Raw genomic sequence first — 23,139 nt, 5'->3', positions numbered from 1 at the left:
GCCCACTCCTCCACCATCACGCTGTCGAGCAACAACAACAGCACCTACATCATCCCTGCACCATATCAAGTTCATCTCCACAGTTAATAACATTCTACATTATGAGTTACAGCTGAGACCAACTCAGTATCATAACTCCAAACACAAAGTTCAGTAGAAAAAATAATAAAAGAGGAACTTAAGTCAGAGATGCTTAGTTGCATTTTTACCTATCACCTTTGCCCTATTTACTCACGCTGCAAAGACAAAACAGTTACCAGTAGCTATTGGAATTGAGCCTAAGCCCATGCAGTCCAGGGTGAGTGTGAAACTCATTGTGACAGTGACACGCAGCAATGAAAATACACAAATTCTAGAGTTATCATTTGCATCATTAGATGCAAGCATTCGTCAATACATATACCAAAATGCCCTTTTCCTTTTATAAGGGAGCAGCTAGGTGACAGCATACAACCATTCACCCATCCCACACCCATCAAAAGTCAATTGAGAACTCTCTCATTATTACATTGTTGATAATAAGGGAAAGCACAATTTCTTTGAGAAACACTATCTGCAAACCTAGTCAGGGATAAACTCAGATTAAAAATCCTGTATTTTCTTTTCCTAACCATATCATATGTATGTATAAATATGAATTTATATATATGTACGAAAGCGCTCTGCTTTGTTAGTTTCTTTTTTCCAAGTGGTCTACTTTGCATAAGTGAACACACGTACCCGTGTTCTTATTAGCATATATATATATATATATATATATATATATATATATATATATATATATATATATATATATATATGTATATATATATATATATATATGAATGATTTGGCAAGCTTGTTGTGACAAAGCCTTTTGTCAATCTTCTCTCTCGTAAGGCGACTTTGCCTTCCATAGGCAGGAGTCCGAGTAATTCGCCGTATGCCATGATATAGAAATAGACATAGTCGAAAGCCAAAACGTGTTTTCGCACCTCCTGGTGCTTCTTCAGTGGCAATTGAAGTAATGGAGATTCCATGAAGATCAGCAACTTTTATACCCGGAAGGTGGATGGTGATTAGCTGCATTGCTGCGGGTTAGGTACTGTCTGTTCTCCCATTGGCTGAGAGGTGCGTGACGTCATCAGTTTGCGCCCCAGCACCCTAATGGGCGGACCTCCTAACGCTGGGTAACGCTTCCAGGTCATGGGCTTGTATATCAAGATTTGGGGAAAGATCGTTTATGTATAGAGCCTCCATGAAAGGTAGTCTTTTAGTGTCTTGGTGTGTGGCTAAAACTTCTGTATTGTTGACCAGGGTTTCCCTTCGTAAGATGGTGTGGCGAGTGTCTTTGGAGTGATTCTTAGGAACACCTGATGCCAGATGGTATGACAGTCTACGCGACAGCTTCATGGTGTTCATACCTATATAGGAAGAAGGCTGGGTTGCGCAGTCCCCAAGGTTACACGTATACCTAATATGGCATGAGATCTCTGAAGTTTATCGGTGATGGGCTTGTTGTTGTTCTTGATGAGTAGGCTTGATGTCTTCTTATTTTGGTAATATATGTTAAAAATAATTTTGGTGTCTGCGGAAGTCGGCTTGATGTTCCTTCTGATTATTTGCTTCATAATTCTCTCATCTTCCTTGTATGCTGTGGAGAAGAATGATTTATCAAATATATTAATGATCTTTTTTGGTGTTTGGTCATCTTCCGAGAGGTCCTTTTTTAGGTACCACGTGTCTTTTATCTTCTTAGTTATTCTTTCAATGTCTTTGTTGGCAAATCCGTTGTTGATGAGGACTTGCGTGGCCCTTTCCAACTCTGAGTGCACGGCCCTCCAGTTGTTGCAGTGTGTGAGGGCTCTTCTAATAAAGGCACCTATTGTAGAATCCTTGTATCTCTGAGGGCACTCGCTTGATCCATTTAGGCAATGTCTTTGATTGGTGGATTTAACACAAACCGAGGTGTTGAAAGTTTCTTCTCCCTGTTTCACCAGAACATCAAGAAATGGGAGGGAACCTTCATCACTATGATTGATGGTGAATTTGAGGCCAGAGGCTTCTTTCAATCGTCGTTGCAAGGCTTCAATCTGTTGGATGTTCTCGGTCATAACAAAAATATCGTCAATGTATCGGCAGTATATTCGTGGTCTCTGTACCTCATCAAATACCTCTTCTTCAATGCTGCCCATGAAAAAATTGGCAAATAGAACTCCTAATGGTGATCCCATGGCAACTCCATCAATCTGGCAGTACTTGGTCTCCCTCGGGCAGGTGAATGGTGTTTCTTTGGTACAGCATTCTGGCAGTTTCTTTATCACAGGTTCTGGGATATCACAATTCGGGGTGTGATTATTATGGTAAACTCTGTTGATTATATACTGGATGGTCCGGTATCTTATGTGATACAAGCAGATTCAAGAAAATTACTAAAGATCCAACAGAATCTTTGAAAAAGAAATTAAATTAGCTTATTGACAACGTTAACGCTACTAAAGGCGGCACAAAGCTCCATAAGTTATCTGGAGACTATGGACTTGGTTATTGCTATGGTAAAGTCAAAACGCATAAGCCAGGGAACAAACTTAGACCCATTATCTCTCTGATCCCAACATCATCTTACCACATAGCAAAGAAATTAAGTGAAATCCTCACACCTTACGTGCCAGCTTCCTACAGCGTCAAGTCTCCCACCGACTTCCTGGATCTCCTAGCTAACACCAGCTCAAAAGGAACGATTGCATCCTTGGACGTAGAAAATCTCTTCATAAATATTTCTGTGGACCGTACCATACAGTACATTTTTTTTAGTTTCTCCTCTAGATTTACTAGTCGAGGGAGGTTGTCACCTCCTCTCTCATTAAATCCATAAAAACAGTTATCTTCTCTTTCCATTGAGTTGCTATTATCGGCTGAAAGAAACCTGCACAGCGAAGGTTGAGTGTGGTTGGAATATTCCGCCAGAATCATCAGAAATTTAAAATTCCCGGCTCTGCGCAGGCATGCGCAATGTCGACCCCACCTCCCCCTCCCTACCCCTCCCTTCTTAGCCGGCTCGCCTGTGTCGTCACTTCTAGCGCGGAGACGGACTGAGCGGCATACCCGCTGCCGGCCTTTGGTTTTTTGCCGGTGAGTCTGTTTCCTGCTTGTTAATCAACTGATAGTTTCAGCGCTTTCTGCATGGTTGCCGGTTTGTCCCATTCTTCGACCACCCTATTAGTGAACCAGTTGTTGCCTTCTTAAATTTATTTGGTCCGGTTTGTGCCCATTGCTGCGAGTCTGGTGGTGCGGAGGGCGGCCCCATACCTCCTACGATCAATGGTCCTCTAACGCCTCACGGCTTGCATCGTCAGGCCCTAGGCGTAGACTTTGACCTTATACGCTCGCAATCCGTCCCCGTCTCCGAGTCGTCCCTGGTAAACAACCTGGGTCCTCTCGGAGGACAGGGGGACGTGTCTTATGGTACGGAGGGTGGCGCCCCCGAGGGTCATCAGGCCTCTCGGCAGCCCCATACCTCCGACCATCAATGGTCCTCTAACGCCTCACGGCTTGCATCGTCAGACCCTAGGCGTAGACTTTGACCTTTTCTACTCGTAATCCGTTCCCAATACGTCTTCGGGTCGTCCGTGGTAAGAACCCGGTCCTCTCGAAGGACAGGGGGACGTGTCTTATGGTACGGAGGGTGGCGCCCCCGAGGGTCATCAGGCCTCACGGCAGCCCCATACCTCCGACCATCAATGGTCCTCTAACGCCTCACGGCTTGCTTTGTCAGGCCCTAGGCGTGGACTTTGACCTTTTCCACTAGTAATCCGTTCCCCATACGTCTTCGGGTCGTCCGTGGTAAGAACCCGGGCCTCACGGAGGACAGGAGGACGTGTCTTATGGTACGGAAGGTGGCGCCCCCGAGGGTCATCAGGCCTCTCGGCAGCCCCATACCTCCGACCATCAATGGTCCTCTAACGCCTCACGGCTTGCTTTGTCAGGCCCTAGGCGTAGACTTTGACCTTGTACGCTCGCAATACGTCCCCGTCTCCGAGTCGTCCCTGGTAAACAACCTGGGTCCTCTCGGAGGACAGGGGGACGTGTCTTATGGTACGGAGGGTGGCGCCCCCGAGGGTCATCAGGCCTCTCGGCAGCCCCATACCTCCGACCATCAATGGTCCTCTAACGTCTCACGGCTTGCTTTGTCAGGCCCTAGGCGTAGACTTTGACCTTGTACGCTCGCAATACGTCCCCGTCTCCGAGTCGTCCCTGGTAAACAACCTGGGTCCTCTCGGAGGACAGGGGGACGTGTCTTATGGTACGGAGGGTGGCGCCCCCGAGGGTCATCAGGCCTCTCGGCAGCCCCATACCTCCGACCATCAATGGTCCTCTAACGCCTCACGGCTTGCTTTGTCAGGCCCTAGGCGTAGACTTTGACCTTTTCTACTCGTAATCCGTTCCCAATACGTCTTCGGGTCGTCCGTGGTAAGAACCCGGTCCTCTCGGAGGACAGAGGGACGTGTCTTATGGTACGGAGGGTGGCGCCCCCGAGGGTCATCAGGCCTCACGGCAGCCCCATACCTCCGACCATCAATGGTCCTCTAACGCCTCACGGCTTGCATCGTCAGGCCCTAGGCGTGGACTTTGACCTTTTCCACTCGTAACCCGTTCCCCATACGTCTTCGGGTCGTCCGTGGTAAGAACCCTGGCCTCTCGGAGGACAGGGGGACGTGTCTTATGGTACGGAGGGTGGCGCCCCCGAGGGTCATCAGGCCTCTCGGCAGCCCCATACCTCCGACCATCAATGGTCCTCTAACGCCTCACGGCTTGCTTTGTCAGGCCCTAGACGTAGACTTTGATCTTATACGCTCGCAATCCGTCCCCTGTCTCCGAGTCGTCCCTGGTAAACAACCCGGGTCCTCTCGAGCTGGAGACATCAAGCTTGCCGGGGATGGTCGGAAGATAGAAGGTCACTACACATCAATCTTCGGGAGCTGATAGTGGTGAAAGAATGACTCGAGCGACACCCCGAATTCTCCTGCATGAGCGTCCGTTTGGACACAGACAATGTGACGGCAGTACAGTGCGTGTAGAGGCAAGTTACGGCCCGACCAGGTCCACTCCTAGCCCTGTCGGAAGACATCTTCGCCGAGGCATCATGCAGGGCCATATCACTCTCGGCGAAGTATGTTCCGGGCCGGCAGAACGACTAAGCGGACGCTCGATCCAGGTTTCAGGAGACCTCCGTGGTGTGGCAACTACGCCCACAAGTGTTCGAGTCGCTCTCCCTCCGCTACGACACCCCAGAGGTGGACCTATTTGCCTCCCCAAACACGACCCAGCTCCCCCTCTATCTCACCTGCATCCAAAGGACACGCACAGGAGGCCCAGACGCCTTCACGGAGGACTGGCACAGCTGGAAGTACGTATTCATTTTCCTCCTCCAGCGACACCGGTCCTCCTGAAGGTGATGCAGACCCTCAGGTCCTGCAAGGGTCAGGTCCTCCTGATAGCTCCCTACTGGCCAACCCAGCCGTGGTTTGGGGAGCTAATGAGATGGGGCCCTTCTCCCCTTCTACTGGGGTCAGCCTGTCTAGCCAACAGCCTTACCGCACCTCTCCAAGCGTCACTCCAACTTGTTACTTGGAGTTTCTACGGGGAGCTCTCAGCCAACTCTTCTCTACAGAGGCAGCAGACAAGATGCTCAGAGCTCACCTTCCGTCCTCAGTGCGGCAGTGTGGGTCCTGCGGACGGAGATTTCGGAACTGCCTTCGGAGACACACGATGGGGACCATCTCAAACTGCCTTCGGAGACACACGATGGGGACCATCTCATCCAGCACGGTTCTGGACTTCCTGACTTGGCTGGCTGACTCCACCAACAGGGCACCGGCGACTATCTTGCCTCACTATACAGCCCTCGCCATGGAAACGGCTACACCCCTCTCATCTCAAAAAAAAAAAAAAAAAAAAAAAAAAAAAAGTTTAGGGGGCAAAGGGCGACCGAGGAGTGGGGAGGGGCCCAGGAACCGCTGAACCGGATACGATTTTCGTATAATTTACGCATTGTGTGAACAGTGCAATGTTGTGCATGTCAAATTCTTCGGTGTGGGTATTTGACGTTTCTTTTCTCCCCTCTACTGAGTGATAAAATGAATAAGTCTCACATAGGAGACACACACGTAATAACGGTTTGAATCAGGCTTCACCTCTCCTCCCACCTGTCCTCGTCTCATACATAGCTTCGCTCTGCAGGTTTCTTTCAGCCGATAATATTTTTTGTCGCGGCTCGTGCCGTTTAAATTGTTTTTATCGGCTTAAGAAACCTGCACAGATTTAGGGTCCCTCCCTCCTCCCACAGGCGAAGCCTTCATTTCTCGTTGAAGTGACGACTCAGGCGAGCCGACTAAGAAGGGAGGGGTAGGGAGGGGGAGGTGGGGTCAACAAGGCGCATGCCTGCACAGAGCCGGGAATTTTAAATTTCTGATGATTCTGGCGAAAAATTCCAACCACACTCAACCTTCGGGAAGTGGCCATTTGACCAGGAGTGTGGTATGGGATTATCGCTATAGCTTCGCTGTACAGGTTTCTTAAGCCGATAAAAAAAATTTAAGTGGCACGAGCCGCGACAAAGAAATATTATCTATAATTCTGCTTTTGACACTTCTGCTTCCTTGTTCTCCCTCGTCTGTGTGTTCTGCACATCTTTTGTTAACACCCCTTCTAACATCCGGTGCCCGTTCGTTCCCTTCCTCATTTCCTTCCATTTTCCTCAGTACTCCCTCTCTTTCTCCTTTTTCTTCACTTTCCCACTACACCACGAGCTTTCCCCTTCCCTATTAATACAACATATGTACTCCCTCGTTGTTGAGATTGATGAAACTTGAAGTTTTCCTGGAGTTCCAAACTTCGTTGTCACTTCGACCGACGTGTGTGTGTGTGCGTGCGTGTGTGTGTGTGTGTGTGTGTGTGTGTGTGTGTGTGTGTGTGTGTGTGTGTGTGTGTGTGTGTGTGTGTGTGTGTGTGTGTGTGTGTGTGTGTGTGTGTGTGTGTGTGTGTGTGTGTGTGTGTGTTTATTTACCTATTTGTATTTACCTAGCTGTATTTTACGGGAAGGGGAGCTATGCTCGTGGTGTCCCGTCTTCATAACTCATTTTATCTAAACTATTTCTAAATTCATGTATTGTTTTTGCACACACTACTTTCTCATCTAACTTGTTCCAACTGTCTATCACTCTGTAAGGAAAGCTGTTCTTTTTCAGATCTCTTCTATAGCTGTCTTTCTTGTTTTTCTTTCCGTGTCCTCTTGATTTCTATCATCCCATTTTAATTTCTATGCCTTTCATGATTCTGTAAATAGCTATCAAATCCCCTCTCTCTCTTCTTTGCTCTAGTGTCTGTAGTTCAAGTTTTGCTAGTCTCTCTTCATATGATAGTTTTGAGAGTGTTAGTGCCAATTTTGTAATTGCTCTTTGTATTCTTTCAAGTTTTGTTATACATTTTTTTGTATTTGGTAACCATATCGTTCCTGCATATTCCAATCTTGGTCTTATCAGAGTGATTAGTATTTTCTTCACCATTTCTTCATCCAGGTATGTAAACGCCACTTTGATTGTTCTTATTAAATTATAAGTTTCACCAAAAATCTTATTTATTTGTTTCTCAGGTGACATATTATTCATAACAATGACTCCCAGGTCCTTCTCATTTTCAACTTTTTTATACTTTCTTCTCCCAATTTATATGATCATGTTATTCTTTTTTTGCTTTTTCCAAATTCCATTATACTACACTTTTTAGTATTGAACTCCATCTCCCACTTCCTACTTCATTCCCATACTTTAATGAGATCACTCTGTAGTGATTCACAATCTTCTTCCGTGTTCACTTTTTTTAATAGTTTTGCATCATCTGCAAAGAAGCTCATATAACTTTCAATTTCTTCATCCATATCATTAATATATATAGCAAACATTATTGGGGCCAGAACTGTTCTTTGGGGAACACCGCTTATTACTTCATCCCATTTTGAGTGTTTGTCTCTTATCACTACTCTTATTTTTCTTTCTTGCAAAAAGTCTTAAATCCATTTAAGCAGTTTGCCCTGTATCCCTCCTTCGGTTTCTAATTTCTTAAGCAACTTCTTATGTGGTACTTTGTCAAAAGCTTTTTTTAGGTCTAGAAATGCACAATCAGCCCATCCATCTCTTTCTTGTATTATATCTATTAGCCTTGAATAGAAACATATTAAATTGGTGACGCATGATCGTCCTTGTCTGAATCCAAATTGCCTTGGATTTAGCACGGTTTTTTTTTTCGAAAAATTTTGCCCATCTACTTTTGACAATTCTTTCACAAATTTTTGCTATTGTACTTGTTAGAGAGACTGGTCTATAGTTTGTAGGGTCTTCTTTATTTCCCCCTTTATATATAGGTACTATATTTGCTCTTTTCCAATCTTCTGGAACTTTTCCTTCTTTCAAGGAACTGTTTATTATGCTATGTATTTTGTCTGCCAGTTCATTCTTGCATTCTTTCAGAATCCAGTTTGCTATTTCATCTGGTCCATGCGATTTTTTGACATCAAGATTACTCAAGTGTTTCATTATTTCATTCTCTGTTACTTCTATTTCTTTCATAGGGGGGACTTTCTCTTTCCATTCGATCCCTTGTAAACACTGATTTAAAATGCTTGTTCATAATTTCCACCATTTCTATTTCTTCTGTGTATTCAACTCCTTCTTGTCTTAATTTCTCCAAATTTGGTTTGTTTTCAGTTTGTTGTTTACAAATGTGTAAAATAAATTTGGTTGATCTTTACATTTTTCCATGATATCTTTTTCATATTTTCTCTTTTCCTCTCTGCACGCTTGTACATATTCATTTCTATAACAAGTATACATTTTCCATTTTTCAGGTCTTTTGTTTTTCTCCCATTTGGTCCAAGCCTTATCTCTTTTGTCTTTTAACTACCTACAACTTTTGTTGTACCAGCACTTTACATATTCTTTTTCTTGTTTTTGTCTTGGGACATACTTTTCCACTCTTTTTTTTTATATATTTTTGTCAAAATATTCCATTTCTCTTCCACTGTTGTTTCTTCTTTGTATATTCCTTCCCAGTTTTCTTTTTGAAAGAATTCTCTTATTTTATCAAAGTTTGTTTTTTCATACATCATGCTTCCTTTTCTATATTGTTCATTTCTTTTCATGTATTTTCCTCATTTAGTTCCATTTCAATCAATATGTGGTCACTTTTACTTATTGGTGTTTTATATTCAATCTTTTCCACTATTCTAGGTTCAGATGTGATTATTAAGTCTAGTCTCGATGATTCTTCTTCATTTCTATACCTAATGTTCTCCTGTATCCACTGTGTCATTGTATGTTCAATAATCATCTCGAGTAGAACATTTCCCCATGAGCCGTCTCCACCCTTTACTGTCATCTCTTCCCAGCAGACTTCTTTGCAATTAAAGTCGCCCATCATAACTATTCTTCCTCCATCTCCCATTATCTTATTTAATGTTATCCTTGTGTCTTCTAACATACTTTTATGTTCACTCTCTTCCCACGAGGCTGTTTTTGGAGGCACATAATTTATTACAAACTTTCTGCTCTTCTTATCTCTGTCTTCCACTTCGATCATAATCATCTCTACTGTATTCTTTCCATATGTGACACACCTCACGTTTATATCCTTCTTAGTCAGGAACATAACTCCACCCCCTTGTTTTGTCTCTCTGTTTCTAATCCAATAATTATATGCATCATGTTCCACACTGTTGGGTGGTAGTGGACCTTTTAATTTCGTTTCTACAATTCCCATTATGTCCAGTTCTTTTTCCTTCAGATAATCATTCAGCTCATTCAATCCTGTTATTAATCCATCTATGTTTGTGTAAGACACTCTTAGTTTTCTGCCACTTCCATTGTATTCTCTGTTTCCCTTTTGTTTTTCTCTAGTATGTTGTATTTCCTTACTTTCATATTCACTACTCTCCAATAGAATTCCTCCTTTTTGGGCTGTTCTTTTCTCGGTTTTTTTTTTTTTTTTTTTTTTTTTTTTTTTTTTTTTTTTTTAGCTTTATGTCTTTTCATTTTTTTTCTCCTCTCTGTCCTCTTTATTCATTTCTCTTTTTATCCATACCTTTTTATATTGTTCACTTGCTGCTAGTTTCCCTGTTTTTGCTCAAATATTCTCTGCCGTCGTTTGTGACCTGAATTTAATCTTAATTGGTCTTGTCTTATCTGTACTGTACTTTCCGAGTTTTTGTTTCATGATTTCAGGTTAATCTTCCTGAACTAATTCTAGTAAACTGCTTACTTTTTCTTTTTCCTCATTGATTCTTGTGGTTCTATTTAGGTTATGTTTCTCTTCCATTCCTAATATAGTTATACATTTCTTTTTATCTGCTAAGTCTCTTACTATATTTCCCTTCTGTCTCATCACTTTAATAACTGAGTCTTCAGTTTGTTCTTTCATTTGCTGTTTAATTATGTCAGTAAATGCCACTTTACTGTTTTCTTGGATTTTTTTTCCAACCCTGTGCTTCTTTTGCCATGGTCTCTTTATTGTCTTCATTATTCCTCTTTAGTTCTTCATTCTCCTCTTTTACTTCTTTTAACTGTCTTTTTAATTCTTCTATTTCTTTAGTTAAGTTTTTGTTCACCTGCTCTAGTTCTTCCAATTTTTCAACTCTCTGCGCAATCTTTGCTATGTTACCGAACCTATTCTCCCAATGTTCGATCATTTGTTCAAGTTTTTGCTAATCGGGGGAGGTTGGTATCCGCCCCCCCCCCTTCATTGAATCCCTGGAAATTATTATCCTCACCTTCAATTGTGCTGCTCTTATCTATGTTTCTAATCTTTACATTTTTGTTAATCCCTTCAACAAAATCATCGGTCCTTCTCTTGTTTACAAGACGCCTGGCCTCCTGGACCATGTCCTCTCCTTCCTCATTTCCTTCCATTTCCCTCAGTAATACCCCCTATTCTCCTTTTTCCTCACTTTCCCACTACACCACGAGCTTTCCCCTTTCCTTTAAATACAATAAGTTACTTCTTTTGCGTTGAGATCCACGAAAATTTCACTTTTTCTTCGTTACACTAATTCTCGCCGTCCATCCGACGAAAGTGTGTGTTTATGTGTGTGTGTGTGTGTGTGTGTGTGTGTGTGTGTGTGTGTGTGTGTGTGTGTGTGTGTGTGTGTGTGTGTGTGTGTGTGTGTGTATTTACCTAGTTGTATTTACCTAGTTGTATTTTGCGGGAAGGGGAGCTATGCTCGTGATGTCCCGCCTTTGTATCTTGCACTGTCTAGTTTGTTTTTAAACTCATGAATGGTTTTTGCGCATACTATTCCATTGTCCAGTTTGTTCCAAGTGTCCAAAACTCTATGAGGAAAACTGTTTTTCTTCAGTTCTCTTCTATAGCTATGTTTTTTTATTTTCTTTCCATGTCCTCTTGTGTTTCTTTTGTCCCAGTTAAGTAAGTTCTCTCTATCGAGTACCTCTGTGCCTTTCATGATTCTGTAGATGGTCAATAGGTCACCTCTCTCTCTTCTTTGCTCCAGTGTCGGTAACTCCAGTTTAGCCAATCTCTCCTCGTATGATAGGTTTGCAAGTGCAGGTGCCATTTTTGTAGCTGCTCTTTGGATTCTTTCTATTTTCTTTATATTCTTTTTGGTACTGGGGGACCACAATGTCGCTGCATACTCTAATCTAGGCCTTATCAATGTAACCAATATTTTTTTCAGCATGTCTTCGTCCAAGTATGTAAACGCCACTTCTATTGATCTTAGCAAGTTGTAAGTCTCCCCGACAATTTTATTAATCTGTATATCATAGGACAAGTCGTTCGTGATAATTACTCCCAAATCTTTTTCGGATCCTACTTTCTTTACTTCTTTGGTTCCAATTGTATATTTTCCTGATATTCTGTTTTTGCTTTTTCCAAACTCCATTATGCTACACTTCTTAGTATTAAAGTCCACTTCCCATTTCTGACTCCAGTTCCATACCCTATTTAGGTCTTCTTGCAGTGCTTCACAGTCCTCATCAGTTTCTATTTTCCTTAGCAGTTTGGCGTCATCGGCAAAGAAGCTCATGTAGCAGTTCACGTCCTCATCCATGTCATTCATATAGATAGCAAACATTATTGGTGCCAGCACAGATCCTTGCGGTACTCCACTGATCACCTCTTTCCAATCTGAATATTTTTCTCTGAGCACTACTCTCATCTTTCTACCAGTCAGAAAGTCCTCTATCCATTTTAGTAGGTTTCCCTGTATTCCTCCTATGTGTTCCAGTTTTTTTAGTAGTTTTCTGTGTGGTACTTTGTCAAAGGCTTTTTGCAAGTCTAGGAATGCACAATCAGCCCATCCATTTCTTTCTTGCACTATGTCTATTAGTCTTGAGTAAAAGCATATTAAGTTTGTGGAGCATGATCTTCCTTGTCTGAATCCGAATTGTCTTGGGTTTAATATGTCATTGTCTTCCAGATGTTTTACCCATCTATTCTTGAGTATTTTCTCACAAATTTTGGCTATGGTGCTTGTTAGTGATACTGGCCTATAGTTGGTGGGTTCTTCTTTGTTTCCTCCTTTGTGTATTGGTACAATGTTAGCGTTTTTCCAGTCCTCGGGTATCTTTCCTTCTTTGAGTGAGCTGTTTATTAAGATGTGTATTTTGTCTGTTAGTTCTTCTTCGCACTCCTTTAGAATCCAATTTGCAATACCGTCCGGGCCATATGATTTTCTGACATCCAGCCTTGATAAATGTTCTGATATTTCCTTTAGTGATGCTGTAAACTCATTCATGAGGGGAGATTTCTTGTTTTTATCTATGTCACAATTTGGTATTTTCTCTCTGGTGAAGACAGATTTAAAGTGATTGTTCATGACTTCGGCCATCTCTAAATCTTCTGTGTATTCTATGTTTCCTTGGCATAGTTTCACCAATTCCTGTTTGTTTTTAAGTTTACCATTCACATACCGATAGAATAGTTTGGGTTGCTCTTTGCATTTGTCTATAATATCCTTCTCATGGTTCCTTTTCTCCTCTCTTCTCACATTAACATACTTATTTCTATAGTTAACATAAATTTGCCATTTGCTTTGTTTTTTGTCTTTTCTCCACTTTTTCCAAGCTTTGTCCCTTCTGTCTTTTGCCTCACTGCATCTTTTGTTGAACCAACATTTAATGTACTCTCTCTCTCGCTTTTGTCTTGGTACATGCCTGTTTACCCCTTCATTGTAGTTTTCCATCAATATATTCCATTTCTCTTCCACTGTTGTTTCTTCCCTGTAAAATATTTCCCAGTTTGCATTCCGGAAGAATGTCTTTAGTTTTGTAAAGTCTGTTTTGTTGTACCTCAGTCTTCCTTTCCTATGCTTTTCGTTCCTCTCTATGTCTATTTCTTCCTTTAGTATAGTTTCGATGAGTACATGGTCACTCTTTCCAATTGGTGTCTCATACTGGACTTTATGCACTATTTCAGGCTCTGTTGTAAATATTAGATCTAGTTTCGATGGCTCTTCATTATTTCTGTACCTTGTGTTTTCACGGACCCATTGGGTCATTGTGTACTCCATGGTCATATCTAGCAGTACATTGCCCCACGAGTCATCTCCTCCTTGCACTGTCATGCTGTCCCAACAAATTTCTTTGCAATTGAAGTCCCCCATAACTACCAGATTACCCTTACCCATTAGTATCTCATTGAGTGATTTTCTTGTATCATCTAGCATTTTTGTATGTTCGATTTCTTTCCAAGCGCTTGTTTTTGGAGGCACATAAGTCACCACGAACTTTCTACTTTTCATATTCTTGCCTTCGACTTTTATCATGATCAATTCAGCATTACCTTTGCCCTCTGCAATTTTTTTCACCTTTAGGTCTTTCTTGGCCAAGAACATGATTCCCCCTCCCTGTTTCTTGTCTCTGTTTTTTATCCAGTAGTTGTATAAACCTTGTCCGATAACAGTGGATGGTATTTCACCTCTTAGTTTAGTCTCTACAATTCCCATTATGTCTGGTTTTGCTTCTAACAGATAATCATTGAGTTCGTTCAGTCCCGAAATTAGTCCGTCAATGTTGGTATAGGCCACTTTTAATTTTCTTCCTTCTCCCTGGTTTCTTCTTCCCTTGTTTTGTTCGTTTTGAAGCGCCATTGTCTTAATCTCAAGTCTATTACTCTCCACTGGAATTCTTTGCATTCTGTCTCCGATCTTTTCAAGTTTTTTTCCTTTGCTTCTTCTCTTAGTGCCCTTTCTTTTTCTAATTCCTCAGTACTCATTTCTCTTTTTATCCATATCTTATTGTATTTTTCACTCTTTGCCAAGTTACCTACTTTTTCAAATATGTCTTCTACTACCACTTGTGACCTTAGTTTTATCTTTAGAGGTCGATTCCTATCCTTAGTATAGCGGCCAATTCTGTAAGTCTCTTCTAGGTCTGTGCCTGAATCACTGTCTCCCCCCTGAATTTCATTAAGGATTTCTACTGCTGTCTCTTTTTCTTCTTTTTCTCTCATGTACCTCGCCAATCCTTGTTCTTCTTTAAGCCCATAAACCACAATACATTTCTTCCTATCTACTGTGTCCCTGACCCAATTTGCTTTTTCGTTAATCACTTGAATGATTGTGTCTTTTGCATTATCTTGCATTTGCTGCTTGACTATTTCTTTGAAAGCAATTTCTTTATTTTCAATATTTTCTTTCCACTTCTTAATTTCCTGGATACTGTCCCCACCTAAGTTTTCTTCGATCTTTTGTGTCAATTCTTGTAATGTGTTGTTCACTTCCTGCTTTAGATTTTCGCTATTGTTATTATCATTAGTTTTCTCCTTTTCATTATCATTCTTCAGTTCATTTATGTCTCTTTTCATTTCTTTAATTTCGTTTGTAAGATCCAAGTTAGTTTTTCTCAGGTCAGAAATTTCATGGTTAGCCTTAGTTAAACAATCAATTAAACCAATGACCTCTTTTCTTAAGTCCATGATTTCATTTTCCCACCGAGTCCTATTTTTGCTCATCTCTCTCTCTATCTCTAATAATCTACTTAAGTTCTTTCTTTCGTACTTACCAAACCCTAAGAAATCATTGTCGTAACACGTGCTTTGTTGATTGTTTACATCGCGGTTCAGTGGATTGCCGCCAGATGGCTTTGATTCGCAACTGGCTTTCGAGTCGTTTTCATTCATTTTTGCTAATTTCGAGTTAATACAATTAACTAGCACTGCATAGATACCATTTCGGGCACTCACGTTCACTCCCCACCCCTACAGTACAAACCAGGTTTTCCTTTTTCGTCGTAAATCCTCTTCTTCTTGGTCGCGCGCGCGCGCGCGCGCGTGTGTGTGTGTGTGTGTGTGTGTGTGTGTGTGTGTGTGTGTGTGTGTGTGTGTGTGTGTGTGTGTGTGTGTGTGTGTGTGTGTGTGTTTATTTACCTAGTTATACCTAGTTGTATTTTACGGGAAGGGGAACTATACTCGTGGTGTCCCGTCTCCATATCTTGTTTTATCCAGACTGTTTTTAAATTCGTGTATCGTTTTTGCACACACCACATTCTCATCTAATCTGTTCCAAACGTCTCTACTATTCCATTTTATTAGCTCCTCTCTATCAATAGTTTCTATGTATTTCATTATTCTATAAATAATTATCAAGTCTCCTCTCCCTCTTCTTTGCTCCAAGGTCTGTAGCTCAAGTTTTGCCAGTCTCTCTTCATATGATAGCTCTGAGAGCGTTGGTGCCAATTTCGTAATTGCTCTTTGTATTCTTTCAAGTTTTGTTATAATTTTTTTGTACTTGGTGACCACGTCGTCGCTGTATACTTCAATCTTAGTCTTATCAAAGTGACTAGTATTTTCTTCACCATTTCTTCGTCCAGGTATGTAAATGCCACTTTGATCTCATTAAGTTATAAGTTTCTCCAAATTTTTTGTATATATTTTTCTCAGGGGACATATCATTCATAATAATGACTCCTAGATCCTTCTTTTTTTCCACTAATTTAAATTTCTTAATCTCCCAATTTATATGATCCCACTATTCTTTTATTGCTTTTTTCAAATTCCATTATACTGCACTTCTTAATATTGAATTCCATCTCCCGCATCCTACTCCATTCCCATACTTTATTGAGATCGCTTTACAGTGATTCACAATATTCTTCGGTGTTCACTTTTTTCAACTTTTTTGCATCGTCTATGAAGAAGCTCATATAACTTTCAATTCCTTTATCCATATCATTAATATATATAGCAAAAATTATTAGGGCCAGTACTGTTCCTTGTGGAGCTCCACTAATCCCCTTATTCCAATTGGAATGTTTGTCTCTTATCACCACTCTCATTTTTCTTTCATGCAAGAAGTCTTCCATCCACTTAAGTAGTTTGCCCTGCATTCCTGCTGCAGTTTCTAATTTCTTTAGCAATTTCTTCAGTTTGCCATTTCATCTGGACTATGCGATTTTCTAACATCGAGATTACTCAAGTGATTTATTATTTCATTCTTTGTTACTTCTACCTCTTTCATAGGGGGGACTTTCCCCTCCCACTCGTCATCTCTAAGTTGTATGTTCTCCTTCGTAAACACTGATTTAAAATGCTTGTTCATAATTTCTCCCATTTCTATTTCCTCTGTGTATTCAACTCCTTCTTGTCGTAGTTTCACTAATTCTTGATTGTTTTTGTTTGTTGTTTACAAATCTATAGAATAGTTTTGGTTGATCTTTACATTTTTCTTTGACATCCTTTTCGTGTTTTCTCTTTTCTTCTCTGCTCACTTGTACATATTCATTTCTATGATCACTATATATTTTCCATTTTTCGGGTTTTTGTCTTTCCTCAATTTTATCTTTTAACTCTCTACATCTTCTGTTTTACCAAAAATTGTCATATCCATTTTCTTATTTTTGTCTTGTAACATACTTTTCCCCTCCTTCCTTATAAATTCTTGCCAAATTTTTCCATTTCTCTTCTACTGTTGTTTCCTCTTTGTATATCCTTTCCCAGTCTGTTTTTTTTTTTTTAATTATCTTTTTTTTTCATGCATAATTTTTCCCTTTCTATATATTGTTCGTTTTCTCTCCTGTATTTTTCTTCATTCAGTTCCAGTTCTACTAATATATGGTCACTTTTACTTAGTGGTGTCTTACATTCAATCTTGTCCACTATTTCAGGTTCTGATGTGATTATTAGGTCTAGTCTTGAAGGCTCTTTCTCATTTCTATACCTAGTATTCTCTTGTATCCATTGTGTCATTGTACGTTCTATAATCATATCAAATAGTACATTTCCCCATAGGTCATCTCCACCCTTCACTGTCATTTCTTCCCAGCAGATTTCTTTACAATTAAAGTCACCCATTATAACTATTCTTCCTCCATCATCCATTATCTTATTTAGTGTTATCTTTGTGTCTTCTAACATATTCTTGTGTTCTCTCTCTTCCCACGAAGCCGTTTTAGGAGGCACATAATTTACCACAAACTTCCTGCTCTTCTTACCCCTGTCCTCCATTTCCATCATGATCATTTCCACTCTATTCTTTCCATATGTAGCATGCCTCCCATTTATGTCCTTCTTAGTCAGGAACATAACTCCACCACCTTGTTTTACCTGTCTGTTTCTAATCCAATAATTATATGCACCATTTCCTACACTGTTGGGTGGTAATGTACCTTTCAATTTTGTTTCCACAATACCCATTATGTCAGGTTCCTTTTCCATCAGGTAATCATTCAGTTCATTCAAGCCTGTTATTAATCTATCTATATTTGTGAAGGACACTTTTAATTTTCTGCTACCTCCATCCTGTTTTCTGTTTCCCTTCTGTTTTTCTCTCCTATGAACCATTTCCTCACTTTCATATCCACTACTCTCCAATAGAATTTCTCTTTGTCTGACTCTGTTCTGTTCTCGCATTTCCCCTAGCTTCGATTCCCTTTGTTTTCTCTTCCTCGTTATTCATCTCTCTTTTTATCCATACTTGTTTGTACTGATCACTTTCTGCTAGTTTTCCTGATTTTGATAAGACATTTTCTGCTGTCGTTTGTGACTTGAATTTAACCTTAATTGGTCTGGTCTTGTCTATACTGTATTTCCCGAGTCTATATATTTCTTCTTTTCCTATTTCACGTTCACCTTCTTGAAATATTGTTAACATTCTGTTTACTTTTTCTTTCTCCTCTCTCGCTCTTGTCGTTCTATTTGGATTATGCTTCTCTTCCATTTCTAATAAAATTATACATTTCTTTTATCTGCTAAGTCTCTTACTCTATTCTCCTTCTCTCTCATCACTTTAATAACTGTGCCCTTAGTGTGTTCCTTCATCTGTTGTTTGACTATATCTCTAAATTCAATGTTGCTATTTTCTTGAACTTTTCTCCAACCCTTTATTTCTTTTGCTATGGACTCTTTATTCTCTTTATTATTCCTCTTTAATTCCTTATTCTCATCCTTTGCTTCTTTTAACTGTCTTTTTAATTCTTCTACTTCTTTAGTTAGGTTTTGGTTCTCCTTGTTTAGTTCTTCCAATTTATCAAGTTTTTGTGTAATTAGTGCGAGTTAGCTAAACCTAACCTCCCATGCTCCTTCATTTTTATTAGTTTTTCCTCTAGACTTGCTCAACGGGGGAGGTTTTCATCTTCTCCCTCATTAAATCCATACAAATAATTATCTCCACTTTCTATTGAGCTGCTCTTATTTATACTACTACTTTTAACAGCTTTGCTTACTTGATCGACATCATCTGTGTCGTCTGCACATCTCCTGTTTACACCCCTTCTGACGTTTGAGGCTCGTTCCTTCCCTTCCTCATTTTCTTTTATTTTCCTCAATAAGGCCTCCCCTTTTCCTTTTGTTTCACCTGCCCATTTCACATGGAGGTTTCCCCTTCCCTACTAATACAACACAGGTACTCCATCGTCGTTGAATTCCACGAAAATTGCGTGTTTTTTTCAGAGTTCCAATCTTCGCCGTCAATCCGACCCGAAAAATGGAAAATATATACTAGTTACAGAAATGAATATGTACAAGTGTGCAAAGAAGAAAAAAGTAAATACGAAAAGGATGTCATAGAAAAATGTAAAGATCAACCAAAACTATTCTATAGATTTGTCAACAACAAACTGAAAAACAAACAAGAATTAGTGAAACTACGACAAGGAGGAATAGAATACACAGAGGAAATAGAAACGGCAAAAATTATGAACAAGCACTTTAAATCAGTGTTTACGAGGGAGAATATACAACTTAGAGATGACGAGTGGGAGGGGAAAGTCCCCCCTACGAAAGAGAAATAAATAACAAGGAATGAAATAATGAATCACTTGAGTAATCTCGATGTTAGAAAATCGCATGGACCAGATGAAATGGGAAACTGGATTTTGAGAGAATGCAGGGACGAACTAACAGACAAAATACATAGTCTAATAAGCAATTCATTGAAGGGAGGAAAAGTTCCAGAAGATTCCCGTAAAATATATTTAGATAAATACAACTAGGTAAAACACACACACACACACACACACACACACACACACACACACACACACACACACACACACACACACACACACACACACACACACACACACACACGTCGGACTAACAGTGAAGATTAGACCTGAGCAAAAAAAAAAAAAAAAAAAAAAAAAATTGTGGACTACAGCGACGAGGGAGTACCTGTGTTGTATTAGTTTGGAAGGCGCAAGCTTGTGGTGTAGTGGGCAGGTGAAGAAAAAGGAGAAGGAGAGACATTATTGAGGAGAATGGAAGGAAATGTGGAAGGGGACGAATGGGCCCCGGACGTCAGAAGGGGTGTCAACAAAAGGTGTGCAGATCACACAGACGAGCTAGAAAAGGGGAGCAGAGGTATTAAGAGTAAAATATAGTTAATAGCAGCTCAATGGAAAGAGAAGATAATTAATTTTATGGATTTAATGAGGAAAGAGATAACAACCTCCCCCGACTTGTAAAATTAGTGGAAAAAATAAGAAAATGAACGAAGCTTGTCTTATCAATTACTTATCTTTCAATTTCTTACTAGGGATACGCCTCTTTCTGTTACTGTAGATACTGGTGCAGAATGTAGTCTGTTAAGTAGAAAGGCTTACTTTGCTCTACGGGAATTGTATAATCTCCCTTTATCTCCCTTTTGTAATAATTTGCATTCTGTGCAAGGTTCTCCCTTGCTTGTTCTTGGGTCTGTTTGTCTTCCCTTACAGTTTCCCTCGCATGCTAGTCTTCAATGTGACTTTTGCTGTTGTCTCTGGCATTGTCCTTAAGTGTGATTGTCTCTTGGCTCTTACAGCTCATAGCATAGATATTTCTCCTAGTCGCCGTGTAGTGACTTTCTGCAATTTTGATATCTCTGCTTCGGATAGGCCAGTTTCTGTTTGTGATTCTCCTGTGCTTGATCAGTCCGCACATGTGCCTGTCCCAACTTCTAAGCGCTCTACCCCTGTTGCTCATTGTGCTGCTGTTGTTGTAGGAGAGCATCTTATTGAACCTTCAAGTTCTGTTCGAGTTCCAGTGCGCGTCTCAGGTGCCCCGATTGGGTCTGACGTTCTCTCTTTGCCTGACTCTATTCGTATTCGTCGGCTTGCCCTAGAAGGAACTCTCTCCACTATTCGTGAGGATCATGTTACCACAGCGATGGTAACCAATGTCACGGATGCTCCTATTCCTCTCTCTCCTGGCAGTCACTTAGGCTCCTTTGAGGTGGTACACGTTGCTGCTTACCAGCTTCTGTTCTACAGTCTCCTCCAGCACGTGACCCTGCTCACTTAGCTTCTGAGCTTACCACATTTGTAGGCGAGATTGATTTTCCTGAAGAGACGCCTCGTCTCCTTGACCTACTAGTTACCCACCGTCAGGCTTTGGCTTTACCAGGTGATCCGTTAGGGGTTACGGATCGTGTGGTTCATAGAATTGATCTTCAGCCAGGCACTCGTCCTGTTTACGTCCCCTCTTACAGGCTACCTCACTCTCGTCGGCTTATAGCCCAGTCCTTGGTTGACGATTTGTTGAGTGAAGGTGTTGTACAGGAGTCCCACTCAGAGTGGAACTCGCCTCTTCTCCTGGTGCCTAAGAAAGATGGATATTTTCGTCCTGTTGTTGATTACAGGAAAGTCAATGAGGTCACTCTTCCAGATCATTATCCTCTGCCTATCTTAAGCGAGCTTCTTCAGACCATTGGCAATGGTAATACGGTGTTCACCACTTTAGATTTAAAAACAGGTTTTTGGCAGATACCCCTGGAGGAGAAGTCTCGTAAGATCACGGCCTTCTCGACTCCCAGTGGGCACTATGAATGGCTTCGTTGCCCCATGGGTTTGCGGAATGCTCCTTTGACTTGCCAGCGTTTAGTTAACTCCATTTTTCATGGCTTAATTAGGAATGAACTTTTTGTTTACCTGGATGATTTGATTCTAGTTTCCAAAGATGTGGAAAGCCACTTTTCTAAGTTGTCCATGGTCTTGCAACGTTTTGAAGAAGCTGGGTTGAAACTCAACTTACCCAAGTGTTCTTTTTTCAAGGCTAGTATCCAATTCCTAGGTCATGTTGTAGACAAGCATGGTATCCATACCACAGGTGAAAAGATCAAGGCAGTCAGAGACTTCCCTATACCGAAGTCAGTTGAAAATGTACGTTCCTTCCTTGGACTTGCAGGATACTATCGTGCATTCATTAAAGACTTTGCTTCAATTGCTTCCCCTCTCACCCGCCTTCTCGAGAAGGACTCTTCCTTCCAGTGGCGTGATGTCCATCAGACAAGTTTTGATTCCTTGAAGCTTGCTCCTACTGAAGCACTTGTGTTGGCTTTCCCTGATTATAGTATCCCCTTTACTATTTGTACAGATGCTTCTGGTACAGGTATTGGAACTGTACTCATGCAACAAGTAGATGGATGTAGACCTCATGTTATTGTATATGCTAGTCGCATTCTTAACAAGCCTGAGTCCCGTTACTCTGTTACTCATTTAGAGGCCCTGGCAGTGGTGTGGGCTTTAAAGCACTTCCGTGATATCATTTTTGGATATCCTATTACAGTCTACACGGACCACACTGCTGTCACTCAGCTTTTTCAGGGCAAGAATCTGTCAGGTCGCCTAGCCAGATGGTTCCTCACGATCGAGGAATTCAATCCAACCCTAAAGCATATCCCCGGGCGTGCGAACCATGTTGCTGATGCACTTTCACGGAATATCCCTGTTGCTGCTGTAACCGTGATTCATAACTTTTCCCTGCAGGATCTGGCCAAAGCTCAGCGTGAAGACCCTGTTTGGTCTGCTCTCATTTATGCTTTGGAGTCTGGTGATGATTTCACCTTACCAGCTTTACCAATACCTCTGAACCAATTTTCCCTGCAGGACGAGGTTCTCATTCGTAATGTGGAAATGTTTGAGCAAGATGTGGCACAGCTAGTGATCCCTGAGACTCTAGTTCCCGTTGTTTTGTCCCTTGCTCATGATGCCCCTCAGGCTGGTCACCCAGGTCGTGACAAAACTCTGGCTATGGCGCGGAAGAAGTATTATTGGCCTAAAATGCGACTACCTCTCATGTAGCCCGGTGTAGTTCTTGTGCCCAGAACAAAGGTTCTACGAGCACTGCTCCCATCTTAGAGTACCCTACTCCTTCTCGCCCTTTTCATACTGTGGCTATAGACCTTTTGCAACTGCCTCGTAGCACGCAGGGCTCTGTGTATGTCCTTGTGTGTGTGGATCATTTTAGTCGTTCTGTAGTCTTAGCTCCCTTACGTAACAAATCTGCACCAGTTGTAGCACATGCTTTAGTTTCCCATGTGTTGTGTCCATACACCACTCCTTCGGTGCTCCTTAGTGATAATGGGACTGAATTTAAGAACGAGGTTTTGGCAGGTATTTGTGAACGTTATGGTATCAAACAGACATTCGTGACTGCTTATCATCCAGCGTCCAATGGTCTTGTGGAGAGGAACAGGAAAATTTTAGAGATCCTACGTCACCTTGCTAGTAATTTTCATGAGTCTTGGGAGGATTGGCCTCCCCATGTTAGTACTTGTATCAATAGCACCATTAATGTTTCCACGGGAAAAACGCCCCATTATGTTATCTTTGGATCTGAGAAACGGCTCCCATATGATGTGCTTGACAGCCCTGCTCGTCCCCTCTACAATGTAGATGACTA

General features: G+C 41.2%; 1 protein-coding gene across 2 annotated transcripts in view; it reads right to left on the bottom strand.

Moving 5' to 3' along the window:
* Positions 1 to 23,139, bottom strand: part of LOC143041533 (uncharacterized) — a 266,756-nt gene that overhangs the window by 19,943 nt on the left and 223,674 nt on the right. Inside the window, exon 23 of one of the 2 annotated variants that reach the window (XM_076213521.1) lies at positions 1 to 21. This exon is cut by the window's left edge and continues 86 nt beyond it. The exons of the other annotated variant lie outside the window; for it this stretch is intronic. Coding sequence (XP_076069636.1) covers positions 1 to 21 — 21 coding nt within the window. The remainder of the gene's footprint in view (positions 22 to 23,139) is intronic. 2 annotated transcript variants of the gene reach the window in all.

This window comes from Oratosquilla oratoria, chromosome 31 (assembly GCF_046742065.1).
Source record: "Oratosquilla oratoria isolate Oo_2021 chromosome 31, ASM4674206v1, whole genome shotgun sequence".
NCBI classification, from domain to species: Eukaryota; Metazoa; Arthropoda; class Malacostraca; order Stomatopoda; family Squillidae; genus Oratosquilla; species Oratosquilla oratoria.
This window is presented reverse-complemented; position numbering and strand designations above follow the sequence as displayed.